General features: G+C 41.8%; 1 protein-coding gene across 29 annotated transcripts in view; it reads right to left on the bottom strand.

Annotated features, from left to right (window-relative positions):
* dip2cb (DIP2 acetate--CoA ligase C (putative) b) overlaps positions 1-11799 on the bottom strand; it is a 245213-nt gene extending 233414 nt beyond the window's left edge. For 6 of the 29 annotated variants that reach the window (XM_036985853.2, XM_090182169.1, XM_090182174.1 and 3 more), the window contains exon 1: positions 11352-11776. In XM_036985853.2, the coding sequence (XP_036841748.1) occupies positions 11352-11430 (79 nt within the window). In that variant the 5' untranslated portion in view covers positions 11431-11776. Of the gene's footprint in view, positions 1-11351 lie in introns of all 29 variants that reach the window. The other 23 variants (XM_090182162.1, XM_090182176.1, XM_090182168.1 and 20 more) reach the window with 6 other exon arrangements.
* Positions 11800-17955: the final 6156 nt, after the last annotated feature.

Raw genomic sequence — 17955 nt, 5'->3', positions numbered from 1 at the left:
GCAGTCTCCGAGACCCTGGCATTGCATGTCATTTTCACAAGCAAGCATCAACTCAACAAGACACCGGAGTGTCCTCAACATGACACAACCTCTGTGCCATCTAGGAGGGGCAGGGCCATCATCACTCTCAACTTTCCCCACGAGTCACCCACAGCCAAGGAGGGAGGAGGAAAAAGCCATTGCTATGGCAACTGCCACTCCAAAAGCAAGAGCAGCAGGGACATGGGGGGGGGGGGGGGTCTGGCTGAATCAGAGACAGTCGCAAATGGCACACTATTCCTTATATCGTGCACTACTTTTGACCAGAGCCCTATGATCCCTGGTCAAAAGTAGTGCACTACAAAAGGAAATAGGGTGCCATTTGGGACACAGAGAGTGAAAGCCAAGACTGAGAGATCAGGACGATGAAAACAAATATAGCCAGGCATCTACAGGTTGGCTACTAGAAAGGGAGTGATGATGTCGTAAGGTTTCTATTGACCTTTTCTGTGGACCTTGACCCTAGCCTGTCATAACTCATTCTCTATGATAAACGGTGAACACTGACATGCCTTCTCTTTGTATCTATGAGTGACTATCCGTGACATGCCTAGTAGCATTCACTGTGACCGTCGCAGGTATGCTGGTGTGTGTCCTTATCATTAGGGCAACGCGATAGAGAAGAGAGCACTTACGCCATTATTGGCACGTTTTAAAATCATTACGTCTCTAAAGGAGGGGCAGCTAACCTGCCATAATCTCAATCCAAAGGTCTTGGCTGCACCTGATTTTGATCCCAACTGAAAACTGCCAGAGAGAAGGCAGAGTGTCATCATAACTCAGCACCAGGCCCACACATTATGGCACTTTGACTCGCAACTGTGACATATTCTGTGAAATGCCACGGATAGAATTAAACATTCAAACAGAGTGAGAGCAAGGCTGTACAACACACTAGGGAGACTGCCAAAATAAATCAAGGTCATTTTATCCACCGTCGCCCTCCACAATATTATTCTGTTTTCATAAAATAGAATTGTGAGTTGCTTGCTTTTAAAAATGAAGAGTAGAAATGCACTTCACTTAGACAAAGAGGAGAAATGTCAGATTCCACGACTATGAGATATTCTCTATTTTCCTTGGCTACTGTATAAATTGATCTGCAGGGTAATTCTCTCTGAATTGATGCATTCCAAATAAAGTGCATTAGACATATCTAAAGTATTGTAGCCTGCTGCATGTCGTGATGTCTTCCATACAAACACAGCCAGTCAAGGGCAGGCTGACTTTCATACAGAATGCTGATGTGTATTCAGTCCAACAATTCCAGGAATAAAACATAGGATGATATGTGCCTACTCTGTGCAGACCAAGAGTCCCAAATGGCACCCTATGGGCCCCGGTCGAAAGTAGTGCACTATACAGGGAATAGGGTGCCATTTGGAATAAAACAATAGGCCTACAGTGCCTTCAGAAAGTATTCACACCTCTGGACTTTTTCCACATTTTCTTGTGTTACAAAGTGGGATTAAAATGGATGTCAACGACCGACACAAAATACTGTGGAAAGTCAAAGTGGACGATTTATTTTTTATTCAAATGGAAAATCAAACATTTATATTTTTTGATTTGATAAGTATTCAAGCCCGAGTCAATACATGTTAGAATCATGTTTGGCAGCGATTACAGCTGTGAGTCTTTCTAGGTAACCCTGGGATTGTACAATATCTGCCCATTATTGTTTTTTTTAAATTCTTCATGCTCTGTCAAGTTGGTTGTTGATCATTGCTAGACAGCATTTAAGTCTCGCCATAGATTTAAGCCAATTTAAGTCAAAACTGTAATTAGTCCACTCAGGAACAGTCAACGTCATCTTGGTAAGCAATTGCAGTGTATATTTGGTCTGCGTTTGAGGTTATTGTCCTGCTGAAAAGGTGGACGTCTCCCAGGGTCTATTGAAAAGCAGACTGAACCAGTTTTTCCTCAAGGACTTTGTCTGTGCTTAGCTCTATTCCTTTCTTTGGATCTTAAAAAACTCCATAGTCCTTGCCGATGACAAGATTTGCCAAAACGACAACACTTTATATTCATGTAGAAAATATAATTTTTTGGACATTTTTTTTGCAGTTTTACTTTAGTGCCTTTTTGCAAACCGGATGCATGTTTTGGAATACTTTAATTCTGTACAGGCTTCCTTCTTTTCACTCTGTCAATTAGGGTTGTATTGTGGAGTAACTACAATGTATCCACTCTCAGTTCTCCTATCATAGCCATTTAACTGTGTAACTGTTTTAAAGTTACCATTGGCCTCATGGTGAAATCCCTGAGCAGTTTCCTTCCTCCCTGTCAACTGAGTTAGGAAGGACGTCTGTATCTTTGTAGTGACTGGGTGTATTGATATACCATCCAAAGTGTCATTAATAACTTCACCATGCTCAAAGGGATAGTCTATGTCTGCTTTTTTTTCATTTTTATCCATCTACCAATTGGTGCCCTTTGCGAGGCATTGGAAAACCTCTTTGGTCGTTGAATCTGTGTTTGAAATTCACTGCTCGAATGAGGGACCTTACATATACAGTGAATTATTTTTAAAATTGTATTTAATATTTATTTAACTAGGCAAGTCAGTTAAGAACAAATTATTATTTACAATGAAGGCATACACCGGCCAAACCCGGATGACAGTGGGCTAATTGTGCGCTGCCCTATGGGACTTCCAATTACAGCTGGATGTGATACAGCCTGGATTCAAACCAGGGACTGTAGTGATTGATGCCTCTTGCACTGTAATCCAGTGCCTTAGACCGCTGCGCCACTCGGGAGCCCTAAAAGTATCCAGACCCCTTCCCTTTTTCCAGCCTTATTCTAAAAATGATTAAATTATTTTTGTTCCCCTCATCTACACACAATACATCAAAAGTACCATGCAAAAGCAGGTTTAGAAATGTTTGCACAAATAAAAAACAGAAATACCTTAATTACATAAGTATTCAGACACTTTGCTATGACACTCAAAATTGAGCTCGGGTGCATCCTGTTTCCATTTATCATCCTTGAGGTGTCCTTCAACTTGGAGTCCACCTGTGGTAAATTAGATTGATTGGACATGATTTGGAAAGGCCTACACCTGTCTATATAAGGTCATGTTAGAGCAATAACCAAGTCATGAGGTCGAACGAATTGTCCGTAGAGCTCCGAAACAGGATTGTGTCGAGGAACAGATCTGGGGAAGGGTACCAAAAAATGTCTGCAGGATTGAAGGGCCCCAAGAACACAGTGAGCTCAATCATTCTTCAATGGAAGAAGTTTGGAACCACCAAGACTCTTCCTAGAGCTGGCTGCCCAGCCTAACTGAACAATCAGGATTTTTCAGAGGCAGGGACTGGGAGACTAGTCAGGATCAAGGGAAAGATCAACGGAGCAAACTACAGAGAGATCCTTGATGAAAATCTGCTCCAGAGTGCTCAGGACCTCAGACTTGATGAATGTTCACCTTCCAACAGGACAACGACCCTAAGCACACAGCCAAGACAACGCAGGAGTGGCTTTGGGACAAGTCCGAATGTCTTTGAGTGGTCCAGCCAGAGCCCGGACTTTAACCCGATCGAACATCTCTTGTGAGGATGCTCCCCATCCAACCTGAGCTTGAGAGGATCTGTAGAGAAGAATGGGAGAAACTCCGCAAATACAGGTGTGCTAAGCTTGTAGCGTCATACCCAAGAAGACTCGAGGCTGTAATCGCTGCCAAAGGTGCTTTGTCATTTTGTGTGTGTGTGTGTGTGTGTGTGTGTGTGTGTGTGTGTGTGTGTGTGTGTGTGTGTGTGTGTGTGTGTGTGTGTGTGTGTAGATTGAGGGGGAAAAAACAATTGAATCAATTTTAGAATAAGGCTGTTAAGTAACAACAACAAAAAGTCAAGGAGTCTGAATACTTTCCGAATGCACTGTAATTGTGTGAGTAGAGAGATGGGAGTCATTAAAGAAATCATGTTAAACACCATTAATGCACACAGAGTGTAGTCCATACAACGCAACTGACTTGTTAAGCACATTTTTACTCTTGAAGTTTGTTAAGCTTGCCTTAAATATGTTGAAAACTTCAGTCAAATGTCAGCTTTCATTTTTTATTAATTTGTTTAAAAAATATATATAATAATTCCACTTTGACATTATGGGGTATTGTGTGTAGATCAGTGACAAAATCTCCATTTAACACATTTCTCAATTCAGGCTGTAACAACAAATACTGAAAAAGTCAAGGGGTGTGAATACTTTCTGAAGGCACTTTATTTCATATTTCAACTGTAGGTCTATAGCTTCAAAACAGAGCAGACCGAGCTGTAATTACCAGTAGCTAGCTAGTACAGTGAGGAAAATACTTTATTTAGGGAGAGGATTCCTTGAGCTGTACGGCTTTAAAACAACAAACGTCTGAGGTCTCACAGAAACGGGCAACAGATCAGACCCAGATGTGACCAAGGAGAGGTTGGTGTATGAAACTCTAAAGGCGGGCAAAATTATCTCTACATCTCGTAACAGCGCTGTCTCCACTATGATGTATCACATTTCTGTATGTGTTAGGCTCGGGAGTTGAACAACTTCCATTTGGTGGAACCAGCGAGTGAGGTTAACCAAGTAGATAAAAGCAATTGAGTCTATTGACAGTTCAACTGTTATGCCATAGCTTTGTCAATACAGTACTGGTGTGAGAACAGGAATGAATAAATAAAATAGAAAGTGTGCAGGATTGGACACCACATAACAATACTGAATGGTCCATCGGAGGCCATGACACTATTGGGCAATAAGTGATAAGAGTTCAGCGATTTATTAAATAAAACGAGTGCATGTGTCAAGTGCTGACCAAACATATCAGATTCCTTCAGACATTGGACAAGTAATTAACCAACCATACACGGAGTATACAAACCATTAACACCTGCTCTTTCCATGACAGACTGACCAGGTGAAAGCTATGATCCCTTATTGATGCCACTTGTTTTAAAAAATCAGTATAGATTAAGGGGAGGAGTCCGGTTAAAGAAGGATTTTTAAGACTTGAGACAAAGATTGCGTATGTGTGCCATTTTAGAGGGTGAATGGGCAAGACAAAAGATTTAGGCCTCCTGAGTGGCGCAGCGGTCTAAGGCACTGTATCGCAGTGTTAAAAGTGCGTCACTACAGACCCGGGTTTGATCCCAGGCTGTGTCGCAGCCGTCTGGCACACAATTGGCCCAGCGTCATCCGGGTTAGGGGAGGGTTTGGCCAGCCGGGAAGTCCTTGTCCCATCGCGCTCTAACGACTCCTTGTGACGGGCCGGGCGCATGCATAAGCCAACACGTGTCGCCAGTTGTACGGCGTTTCCTCCAATATATTGGTGCGGCTGGCTTACGGGTTAAGCGAGCAGTGTGTCAAGAAGCAGTGAGACTTGGCAGGATCGTGTTTCGGAGAACGCATAGCTCTCGACTGTTGCCTCTCCTGAGTCCGTAGGGGAGTTGCAGCTATGGGACAAGACTAACTACCAAATGGGGGAGAAAAAGGGGTAAAAAGTAAAACAAAAAATACATTTCTAAAAATAATTGAGTGCATTTTGAATGGGTATATGAAATACAAATGGTATAGAGAGAAATAGTCCTATAAATACTAAATTAACTACAACCTAAAACCTATTACCTTGTAATATTGAAGTCTCACGTTAAAAGGAACCACCAGCTTTCATATGTTCTCATGTTCTGAGCAAGGAACTTAAACATTAGCTTTTTTACATGGCACATATTGCACTTTTACTTTCTTCTCCAACACTTTGTTTTTGCATTATTTAAACTAAATTGAAAATGTTTCATTATTTATTTGAGGCTAAATTGATTTTTATTGATGTATTATATTAAGTTAAAATAAGTGTTCATTCAGTATTGTTGTAATTGTCATTATTACAAACTAATTAATTAATTAATTAATTGGCCGATTAATCGGTATCGGCTTTTTTTGGTCCTCCAATAATCGGTATCGGTGTTGAAAAATCCTAATCGAACGACCTCTAATCCCTACAGACTACAGCCTCAGTAAAACTATAAAACAGTATAAGCGCTTAGCTTGTAAATCAGTTGTCTGACAGTCAGAACCTACTTCCCAAATGGCACCCTATTCCCTTCATAGCACACTACTTTTTGAACAGCACCCTGGTCAAAAGTAGTGCACTATATAGGGAATGCATCCAGAGAATTAAACCCCTGGCTAAAATAAGCCAAGGTGCAATAAGTGGACAGCTGCTGGACTGGTTTGACGTTACCATTCACCTGACAATCAGATTACGTCAGTCCGGACACCTGCTGACATGTTGTGCCCATGCCATGCTGACTGACCTCCGTTAATACACTATCCACATAAAAAACATCACAAATCTCCTTGGCTTACAGCAGGAAGACTCGCACCATGGCAGGTCGTGTATGTATGTACCTGTTTTGACCAGGATCAGATTTCCCATACGACTCCATGGTAGCGTTCTTAATGCCACACTATTCCCCCATTTAGAGCACTAATTCGGACCAATAGGTAATAGGGTGCCATTTGGGAAGCTACTCCATGTGTGGAATGGCTCATTTAGGAATAATGAAACCAGGAGCAGCTTCTTCAACACTCTGCGATGTCGCTGTCTTTAAACTGAGCATACACTAAGGGCTCAGACACACCAATAGCTTTTGCTTGCCGAGAGTACTTAGCACCACTGAACATAATTTGCAAACCGAGTGCACACCGACTTCACATGTAGAATCGCATTAAAAATGTCAGCAGTCCGACGTCTATAGTGGTTCCTAAAACAGCGCGCTGAACGATCGGCAGACGAACGCTACATCCACATTCAGTGCGATGTGTGCGAGCCTAAAGAGAGCGTGTGAATACCATCAGCTCACATAGCACTTCTGCAATGAGTCAATGACACAGTAACCATGTTTTGCAGACCACCTAGAACCCCAACCATGGGCCATATCAAGCATCTCAGAATAGGAGTGCTGATGTAGGATCAGTCCCCCCAAAAGGTAAAACTGATCCAAAAATCAGCAGTCTTACTTGGAGATGCTTGATCCATAAAGCCCAAATTAATACAAGCTGAAATGTGAGTTGAGCTGCACTATCACTAGCTACCAAGAACAAGGCATTTGCTCTCAGGAATCCCAGTCAAAAGAGGCTGATCTGTAAATATAGCTCAAAATGTGAGAGGAGGTGAATAACTATGCATCTGTCTAATAAAGCTTATAAATAATGCAGAGCACCCAACTTATTTATGTAGAAGGCGTTTACATTTGATGCTGAATAACTCTCATAACCAAGTAGATTCCTGGTTTCTAAAACACATGAATCGGGAGGGAGTGAGTTTACCCTGTAATCATTAGAATTATTCCACTAATTACAGCATGACGAAATTAACTTCAACTTATATTGGTAACATAGACTACCTATCCAAAGTTACTGGTTGTCTGTTAGATTCCCTTCTCTTCCCACAAGGTTGTCCTCACAGCTATAGACTCAATTAGGCCTAGTTAAACAAGATAATATTTGAATAGACCAAGCAATGGAGATTTTTTTTAAAAGAGAGCATTATCAACATGCCCTTATTCAAACTCAAATAACTCTGCATTTAGCCTTTGCATTTCTTAGAAAATGTTCCATAACAATATCAATGTATTTATTTTCAAATGATTGCATTGGTAAGATGCTGATGCTGTCTACACCCGCCAACTGCAACAGAGAACAGAAAAGACTGTTCAGTTTCAGTGTTCAAATTTCTGGCTGCCCAGCTAGCACATCATGTTCTGAGAACCATACGTTTCTTAGAGCTTGGTGAGAACGTGGTCGTCCTATGGTTATTTTGCATACAACCTTCCCACAATGTTCTGGGAATGGTGCAGGATAGTTGCTTGGCTTTTGAAAATTCTGAGCACATTTCAGAACTTAAAAAAAGCTTTATATTCTTGGTATTTCATTACTTTAACAGAATGTTTACAGAATGTTTCCCAAACATTACATTTAAATTGTGTTAATGTGCTAGGAAAGTTCTCCAACCGGTTTGACATTGGTAATATACTGAACAATTTCAATTAATTATGCCTTTCTATTTTTTACCTTTATTTAATTACGCAGATCAGTTAAGAACAAATTCTTATTTTCAATGACGGCCTAGGAACAGTGGGTTAACTGCCTGTTCAGGGGCAGAACAACAGATTTGTACCTTGTTAGCTCAGGGATTTGAACTTGCCAGCTCAGGGATTTGAACTTGCAACCTTTCGGTTACTAGTCCAACTCTCTAACCACTAGGCTACCCTGCCACCCCAATTGACTTGGTAGTGGCGCAGCCATGGGTGGGCATAGGCCCAACCACTTGGGAGTCAGGCCCATCCAAATTAGTTTTTCCCCACAAAAGGGCTTTATTACAGACAGAAATACTCATCATCTGTCCGAGTGATTGGTCTCAGGCAATCCCGCAGGTGAAGAAGCCAGATGTGTAGGTCCTGGGCTGGCATGGTTACATGATCTGCGGTTGTGAGACCGGTTGGACGTACTGCCAAATTCTCTAAAACAACGATGGAGGGTTATGGTAGAGAATTGAACATTAAATTCTCTGGCAGCACCTCTGGTGGACAGTCCTGCAATCAGTGGCAGGTAGCCTAGTGGTTAGAGTGTTGGGCCAGGCGCCACAAGGTTGCTGGATCGACTCCCTAAGCTGACAAGGTAAAAATCTGCCGTTCTGCCCCTGAGCAAGGCGGTTAAACCCACTATTCCCCGGGCTCCGAAGACATAGATGTTGATTTAAGGAACCACACCTCTCTGATTCAGAGGGGTTGTGTTAAATGAGAAGACACATTTCAGTTGAATGCATATAACTGACTAGGTACTGCAAGCTCCCTCAAAACTTCAGAGGCATTCTGTTATGTGACAAAACTGCACATTATAGAGTTGGCTTTTATTGTGCACATGTGTAATGATCATGCTGTTTAATCATCTTCTTGATATGCCGCACCTGTCAAGTGGCTGGATTATCTTGGCAAAGGAGAAATGCTCACCAATAGGGATGTAAACAAATTTGTGCATAAGCTTTTTTTGTGCATATGGAACATTTATGGGATTTCTTATTTCAGCTCATGAAACATGGGATAAACACTTTACATGTTGCATTTATATTTTTGTTCAGTATACTTCCAAGTACATTAAGAAACAACGTTCTTCTGTGTGAATTTCAGTACTTCCATACAAGTTCCGATTGTGTATATTTAATTTAATATTTTTTGTAAATTCTGGAAATGTTCTAAAAAATTGTGTGACTCAAGCGATGTTCTCAGAACGTTCAGAGAATTTATGGTTCTCTTAGTTCTTGGCAATATTATTGGTAATGTTCTGAAATATTTATTCTACACATTGACATCAGTTAGCTTTAAATTCCATTCTCAGAACATTAAAAAAACTTTCAATAAAAATCAAGAAAACTTTAGTAACGTTCAGAAAGTGTTCTAAGAATATATTTTTTAAACATTTACATTCTGTTCTCAGCATCAACAAAACAATCTTATCTTGTGTTCAGGTGTGTTGGCCACACCTGATCTTAATGAGTGTTTGTTTCCTTTGAAATGGGGTCTGTTTGAATAGACAAAAAATGAACAGCTTTCTATGTGTAAAAAAAAAAACATGGCACGCTAGCTCCATCCTGGTGGAGCAGTGGACCAATTCCAGGGATAGACAGGTTGGTTGTTTAGCAACAAAACCTACGCATGCACAACTATGGGAAAAACAGATGGGGTTGGCTTAGATTCTTGACAACATATATAAACTATATTTAATCTCCAATGTTTATTAAAAACAAATTCATTTTCCCAATGAGCACTTGTCTCAAATATATTGTTACTGTTGTTGGTTAGCTAGCTAGCGAATTGTGGTTATATTAGCATATATGTGACATCAATCAAAACAACTCAATACAAGACATGGTATCAAGAACAAGATAAAACTAGCTGAAACAAGCCACCTACAACTTCCCACGTGACAGTTTCTTGACATTGTTGCTAGCTATCTGGCCACACAGAATCACAACAGACTTCTACCCCATTGAATCACAAGCATTGTTTTTCCGTGAAGTTGTCAGCTAACCCGTCTATAGAGAAAATCAGATCATGGGTTCGAATCTCACTGATGCAGTGTCACAATAAATCAAATAAACAGTTTGCATGATTAATGCCTAAGCAAATTCATTTAATGTGTCCTTCTGTATCTGTGCTTGGAGTTCTTTTTTTTTAACCCAAAATAAGACAGCAGTGTTATTAAGTCATTCTGTGAATGTTTTAGGAAGTTATTCAAAAATCTTTAATGAACCTTTACATTTCGTTCTTAGGTGTTTATTTAAAGTTTTCATAACACTTTCACAACTTTAAAGAAGGTTCTCAGAATGTTATTAAAAAATACCTTCAAATAATCTATAATTTCAGTTCTCAGAGTTAATAAAACCTCCCAGGAAAACGTTCAGGAAACCAAAGTAAAACGTTCTCAGAACCTCCCTGCAACCTAAAAATGTATGTTCACAAAACATGCGAAATGTTCCTCACAACCAATGTGAAACCAAAAACATACGTTCCCACAACATTCAAGGAACCAAATGTGCTAGCTGGGTGAGCTCTCCAAATAAACAGGATACTTGCTCAATGCTCACGCCTCCCCATGAGAAACTAGAAAAACATTGCTAACGGCTCCGGCACCCGAAACGACACTCAGTGTCCGTTACAATTTAGGCCTCTAACAAATTTGAAAGAACATGTCAAATTGCAAGACCATAGACTGTAGGATAGTTGAGTCCATGGTCAACTTGACAAGCAAAATAATGAGAATCAATGTGTTTTTCTGTCTTCAAAAGCCACTTTGAAATTCGAAAATGTCATGATAAACGTGACGTTTAGACAACACTGATAGAATTAAAAGTGGGCTACTTTGTAGCGCCGAAAAATATGTAGGCCTATTCCTCATCATTTAGTTCGCAACAATTCCTTGAATCAATCAAAAAAAAATCCATCAGTTGATACATTTGACACTGATATCAATTTTGTATTGGCTTCTTGATTTGTCACAATGTTTATGTCTAATATGCGACATCTGATTAGAACACAGTGCACTCTGTGGTGTGATACAAAAGTACAACGAATCTGATATTATGTAGCCAACAAATAATCGTGATATTGCTCCGCATGAATTTGCGGCAGCACTCTGCTCATTGAATGCTCTATTTCCTTCCATTAATTCCCACATCGCTTTCCCTTTTATCAGCAGGAATGAATGTCAGTTACTCGGCAAATTCTGCTAAACATAACTATAACCTGGTGATATTAAATATGTATTACCCTCTGATAACTCCAGTTCCAGCTCTGCAAGTCTGGTTCGCACCTCCAAAGGAAGGGGTAACGTATCACGGTCCGCCATTCTGCTTTAAAATTACTTGGCTTTCTCTTCTCTTTTTCTCACTGAGTCCAGTAAAGTGTTTCAACACTGTCCTTTCTCCACAGAGCACCGATGCATTGGGCAAAAGAGGAGCGACTCGAGTATGAAATAGAAATGCGGAAAGTGTTTGGGCGAATATCGCTCGGCTCGCGTCTTTATTCAAGTCCCGCCATGGTTGGTTGTCCCTCTATTAAGAAAAGGTACTGCTGCTGTAATTCCAATGTCTGAAAGTGCAACTGAGGGATACTCAACCAACGTTGCCTCCAGTTTCTAGTACTGCGTGCTCTCACTACTCTGTGCTGTCACACATTCACGTGATGCTTGAGACACAAGAGCCCACATTCGAACCCTGTGGAGGGCGCCAAATGTCCACTTTAAGAACTGGTCGAAGAATTACCCCCTCCATGCAGAAGAATGACGGTTGAACATCACTGGCCCGGTTGAACATCACTGACTGTTCCCAAAGAGCATTCAAATATTAAACATTTTGATCAGCCCCCCCCCCCCCCCCCCCCCCCCCTCTTTGGAAATAATATTTATTTTTTAAATAAACAATATGGGTTGGTTTGGAGAGGGGTTGGAGATAAGGCTGGACCCTTTAAGAAAGAGAGTGGGACTCACTCACTCTGAGTCATCACATTCCATAACATCATGGATTTATGAATAGTCACATCACAAGATGACATTGTAGCTAGACTGGCTGGTTAGGCCTACATGTAAAGTCTGTTATACACTGGTAATTGTTTGAGGCAATATTGCCGAGCAATTTTGCTGGCAACGGGGTGAGGAAAGGATGACTGTCCTTGTCTCACTGACCCTCTTGCACTGTCTCTGCTTTTCAGATGAAGCCAACACACATTCCTTCCCCAGGGTTGGGGAGTAACTAATTACATGTAGTCTGATTACAAAAAACTAACTGTAGTCAGTTACGTTACCAGCAAAAAAAATATTGTAATCAGATTGCAGATACTTTGAAATCTAGATGATTGGATAACTTTTACATTTAGAAAGGATGTTTGCGGAAACAAATACATTATGACACCTTCCTGTTTTCTCAATGACACTCAATTCAGCATTGAAAAAAAAGCACAAGTTTAAGTTTGTTCCACCTGAGTCCACTATGATGACACAACAAATGCATTTGATAGACCTTTTTGTCTTCTTCTAATGCTTCTTGAGGGGAAATTAATCAGATAACGTTACTGAGTTTGGTTACTGATTACAATTTTGGAGTGGTAACTAGTAACGGCTTACATTTAGAAAGGAACCTACACAACACTGTCCCTCCCTCATATTTCGGAGTTATATCAGTATTTTACCCCAAGCCCATTGTGGTGTGGTGTAACCTGAGAAATATTCTCCACAGGTGTACTATCAACCCTAAGACACATTAGAGCTGCTGAAGGTTTCCGGCAGTGTCCCTCATTAGAGATAATAACAATAAGCCTTTCAATGCATTTCAAAATCCAGACATATTTTTGTCCTGTGGCTGAACACTGCAACATAATGACCCAGTATTTGTAGAGAATGGACCAGGTTACATTAGGCCTACATTACCACACTGGCTCTTGTAAAGCCTAACATCCAAACCCCCCCCCCCCCCCCCCCCCCCCCCCCAACTAATGGCCGATCCAGTTTCTTTGCCATCAGCCGTCACACAAGCTTCTTCTGATAAATAGGTTGCCCAGTCCCGGTCTCTCAGGCTTCTCCTGGAGGAAGCTGGGGTGGTATAACGTCCCAGGATGCCTGTACACATTAAGACAGATGGTCTGAATCTGGCCTGTCTGAGCCATCTGACCAATGATGATAGTGCTAAGATGGCCATAGGAGAGCATACAAACCAAGATGGCCATAGGAGAGCATACAAACCAAGATGGCCACAGGAGAGCATACAAACCAAGATGGCCATAGGAGAGCATACAAACCAAGATGGCCAGAGGAGAGCATACAAACCAAGATGGCCACAGGAGAGCATACAAACCAAGATGGCCACAGGAGAGCATACAAACCAAGATGGCCACAGGAGAGCATACAAACCAAGATGGCCACAGGAGAGCATACAAACCAAGAAGGCCAGAGTAGTGCATACACAAACTCTCAGCGTTTGATTCATGCGCTTGCATATCAGGGGAAAGAAGGAATGGAAAGACCAATTAATTGTTTTTGAGTGGGTGGATTGGTGCATGTATGGGGGGGGGGGCAGGGGGCATTTCTACATCTGATTTGGTTGTCAATGTTCCATATCCCTTTATTTATTTATTTTTTAAATGTAAAGATTATGTAAAGAAAACTGTAAGCCCACTCCTTTATGCTGATCTCTCAACAGCTGTACACTAATAGGAAACAGACCAAGAGCCGTATCAAGTGGTACCCTATTGCCTATATAGTGCAGTACTTTTGACCAGGGCACATAGGACTCTGGTCAAAAGTAGTGAACTATATAGACACTAGGGTGTCATTTGGGGGACACACCCAAAATGCAAAACAGCCATGACATGGGAAAAGGAGTGGGAAGAACATGCTTGCAGAGTAGGCCTACCATTGGATAAGTCTTTATATAAAGGGGTTACGAATTGCTGATGCCCAGGTCTACTTATTCACCAAATGTCTGCAGCTGCAAGACAATTGCCATTTGTTGGATCAAATCAAACTGTTGACCCTTCAGGGGTGGATGAAGAAGCCTGTTGTTTTGTGTGGGGCGTGATACACTGACTTACCCTAATAGGATTGTGGTGTGCTGTGGAAGAAATTCTCTATGTTCTTGTGGGAATATGTTGCCACCTTGTGGCTAGTTTTTCAAATGGAATAGAGAAAAGTACTCCCATAGGATTGTATATGATGTGGCAGATGGACAATGGCTCATGTCTTGGTGCGTCTTAACTTTTGCCTTGCTGCAAAAAAACGAACAAAAAAATGTATTTTGGAACTTCTATTTCTGTGTGCCTTTCAGTTTTTGGACAATGGCTCATGGGCATGGCATAACATGTTGTGCAGATTGAATGGGTTGGCAATTTCAGTTGTTATAGATTCTCAACTATCACTAGCTGTGGTGGGGTGTTTCAGATGGGTATACCACAAAGGTATACTACAAATAAGGGTCAATGAGTTAGCCAGCCAACATTAATGAACGACCATTTATTAAGAAAGCTTAACTTCGATACTGTATGTGTTGTTGGTAGTTGAGTCAATTAGACCATACCAATTTCAAGTTGAAGTACAGTACCAGTCAAAAGTTTGGACCACCTACTCATTCAAGGGTTCTTCTTTATTTTTTACTATTATTTTCTACATTGTAGAATAATAGTGACGACATCAACACTATGAAATACCACATATGGAATCATTTAGTAACCAAAAAAGTGTTAAAATCAAAATATATTTAATATTCTTCAAAGTAGCCACCCTTTGCCTCGATGACAGCTTTGCACACGCTTGGCATTCTCTCAACCAGCTTCACCTGGAATGCTTTTCCAACAGTCTTGAATGAGTTGGGTTGAGGTCGGGAGATTGTGGAGGCCAGGTCAACTGACACAGCACTCCATCACTCTCCTTCTTGGTCAAATAGCCATTACACAGCCTGGAGGTGTGTTGGGTCATTGTCCTGTTGAAAAACAAATGATAGTCCCACTAAGTGCAAACTAGATGGGATGGTGTATCGCTGCAGAATGCTGTGGTAGCCATGCTGGCTAACTGTGCCTTGAATTCGAAATAAATCACAGTTACCAGCAAAGCACCCCCACACCATCACACCTCCTCCGAGGTGGGGATTGCAGTGGGAATCTCACGTGGAGATCATATGTTCACCTACTCGGCATCTCACGAAGACACGGTAGTTGGAATCAGAATTCTCAAATTTGGACTCATCAGACCACAAGGAAAGATTTTCACCAGTCTAATGTCCACTGCTACTGTTTCTTGGCGCAAGCAAGTCTCTTCTTACTGGTGTCCTTTAGTAGTGGTTTCTGTCCAGAAACTCACCCACGAAGGCCTGATTCACGCAGTCTCCTCTGAACAGTTGATGCTGAGATGTGTCTGTTACTTGAACTCTGTGTAGCATTTATTTGGGCTGCAATTTCTGAGGCTGGTAACTCAAATGAACTTAACCCCTGCAGCAGAGGTAACTCTGGGTTTACCTTTCTTGAGGAGGTCCACATGAGAGCTAGTTTCATTAGGGCGCTTGATGTTTTTTGTGACTGCACTTCAAGAAACTTTCAAAGTTCTTGAAATTTTCCGCAATGACTGACCTTCATGTCTTAAAGTAATGATGCACTGTGATTTCTCTTTGCTTATTTGAACTGTTCTTGTCAAATAAATGGACTTGGTCTTTTACCAAATAGGGCTATCTTCTGTATACCACCTCTACCTTGTCGCAACACAACTGATTGGCTCAAACGCATTAAGGAAAGAAATTCCACAAATTCACTTTTAACAAGGCACACCTGTTAATTTAAATGCATTCCCGGTGACTACCTCATGAAGCTGGTTGAGAGAATGCCAAGAGTGTGCAAAGATGTCATCAAGGCAAAGGGTAGCTATTTTGAAGAATCTAAAATATATTTGGTTTTGTTTAACACTTTTCTTTGGTTACTACATGATTCCATGTGTTATTCAATAGTTTTGATGTCTTCACTATTATTCTACATTGTAGAAAATAGTAAAAATAAAGAAAAACCTTCAAATGAGTAGGTGTGTCCAAACTTTTGACTGGTACTGTACAATTTTTTAAAAATTATTTAGGCACGTAAACTGGCTAACTAATTGATCCTGCTTTGTAGTATACCCCTCTGAAAGCAGGATCGTTAAATTAGCCCGCTAATTTTGATAAATGTTTTTTGCCTCTTTTAGAAAGCTAAGCTTGAATATAGGTCATTGGTTGTGTCAATTGTACCATGTCAATTTCACATTTTCAAGCCTCTATTTCTCAGAATATTTGAATATTCATCCTAATCGTACTACACCGGCTCCGACGCTCGTCGGATGTGGCAGGGCTAGCAAATTATTACGGACTACAAAGGGAAGCACAGCCACAAGCTGCCCATTGACATGAGCCTACCAGACGAGCTAAATGACTTCTATGCTCGTTGAGGTAAGCAACACTGAAGCATGCATGAGAGCACCAGCTGTTCCAGACGACTGTGATCACGCTCTCTGTAGCCGATGTGAGTAAGACCTTTAAAAACAGGTTAACGTTCACAAGGCAGCAGGGCCAGATGGATTACCAGGACATGTACTCTGAGTACGCGCTGACCAACTGGCAAGTGTCTTCACTGACATTTTCAACCTGTCCCTGACCGCATCTGTAATACCAACATGTTTCAAGCAGACCACCATTGTTCTTGTGCCCAAGAACACCAAGGTAACATGCCTAAATGACTACTGACCTGTAGCAGTCACGTCTGTAGCCATGAAGTGCTTTGAAAGGCTGGTCATGGCTCACAACACCATTATCCCAGAAACCCTAGACACATTCCAATTTGCATACCACCCCAACAGATCCACAGATGGCGCAATCTCTATTGCACTCCACACTGCCCTTTCCCCACCTGGACAAAAGGAACACCTAGCGTTCAACACCATAGTGCCCTCAAAGCTCATCACTAAGCTAAGGACCCTGGGACTTACCACCTCCCTCTGCAATTGGATCGTGGACTTCCTGACGGGCCGCCCCCAGGTGCTAAGGGTATGTAACAACACATCTGCCACGCTGATCCTCAACATGGTGGCCACCTGTACTCCCTGTTCACCCAGGACTTCATGGCCAAGCATGACTCCAACACCATCATTAAAGTTTGCCGACGACACAACAGTGGTAAGCCTGATCACCGACAACGATGAGACAGCCTATAGGGAGAAGATCAGAGACCTGGCAGTGTGGTGCCAGGATAACAACCTCTCCCTCAACGTGATCAAGACTAAGGAGATTATTGTGGACTAGAGAGGAAAAGGAGGGCCGAGCACACCCCCATTCTCATCAACGGGGCTGTAGTGGAGCAAGTTGAAAGCTTCAAGTTCCTTGGTGTCCACATCACCAACAAACTATCATGGTCCAAACACACCAACAGTCGTGAAGATGGCACGGCTACGCCTATTCCTCCTCAGGAGACTGAAAATATTTGGCATGGGCATTCAGATCCTCAAAAAGGTATACAGCTGCACCATCAAGAGCATCCTGGCTGGTTGCATCACCTCCTGGTATGGCAACTGCTCAGCCTCTGATCGTAAGGTACTACAGGGTAGTGCGTACGGCCCAGTACATCACTGGGGCCAAGCTTCCTGCCATCCAGGACCTCTATACCAGGCGGTGTCAGAGGAAGGCCCTAAAAATGGCACAAGACTCCAGCCACCCTAGTCATAGACTGTTCTCTCTGCTACCGCATGGCAAGCGGTACTGGAGCACCAAGTCAAGGTCCAAAAGGCTTCTTAACAGCTTACCCCCTAGCCATAAGACTCCTGAATAGCTAATCAAATTGATACCCATACTATTTGCATTGACCCTCTCCACCCCCA

This window comes from Oncorhynchus mykiss, chromosome 8 (assembly GCF_057628025.1).
Source record: "Oncorhynchus mykiss isolate SJ-2025 chromosome 8, ASM5762802v1, whole genome shotgun sequence".
Classification (NCBI taxonomy): Eukaryota; Metazoa; Chordata; class Actinopteri; order Salmoniformes; family Salmonidae; genus Oncorhynchus; species Oncorhynchus mykiss.
Note: the sequence above shows the minus strand (reverse complement) of the source record. Positions and strands in the feature narration are given on the sequence as shown.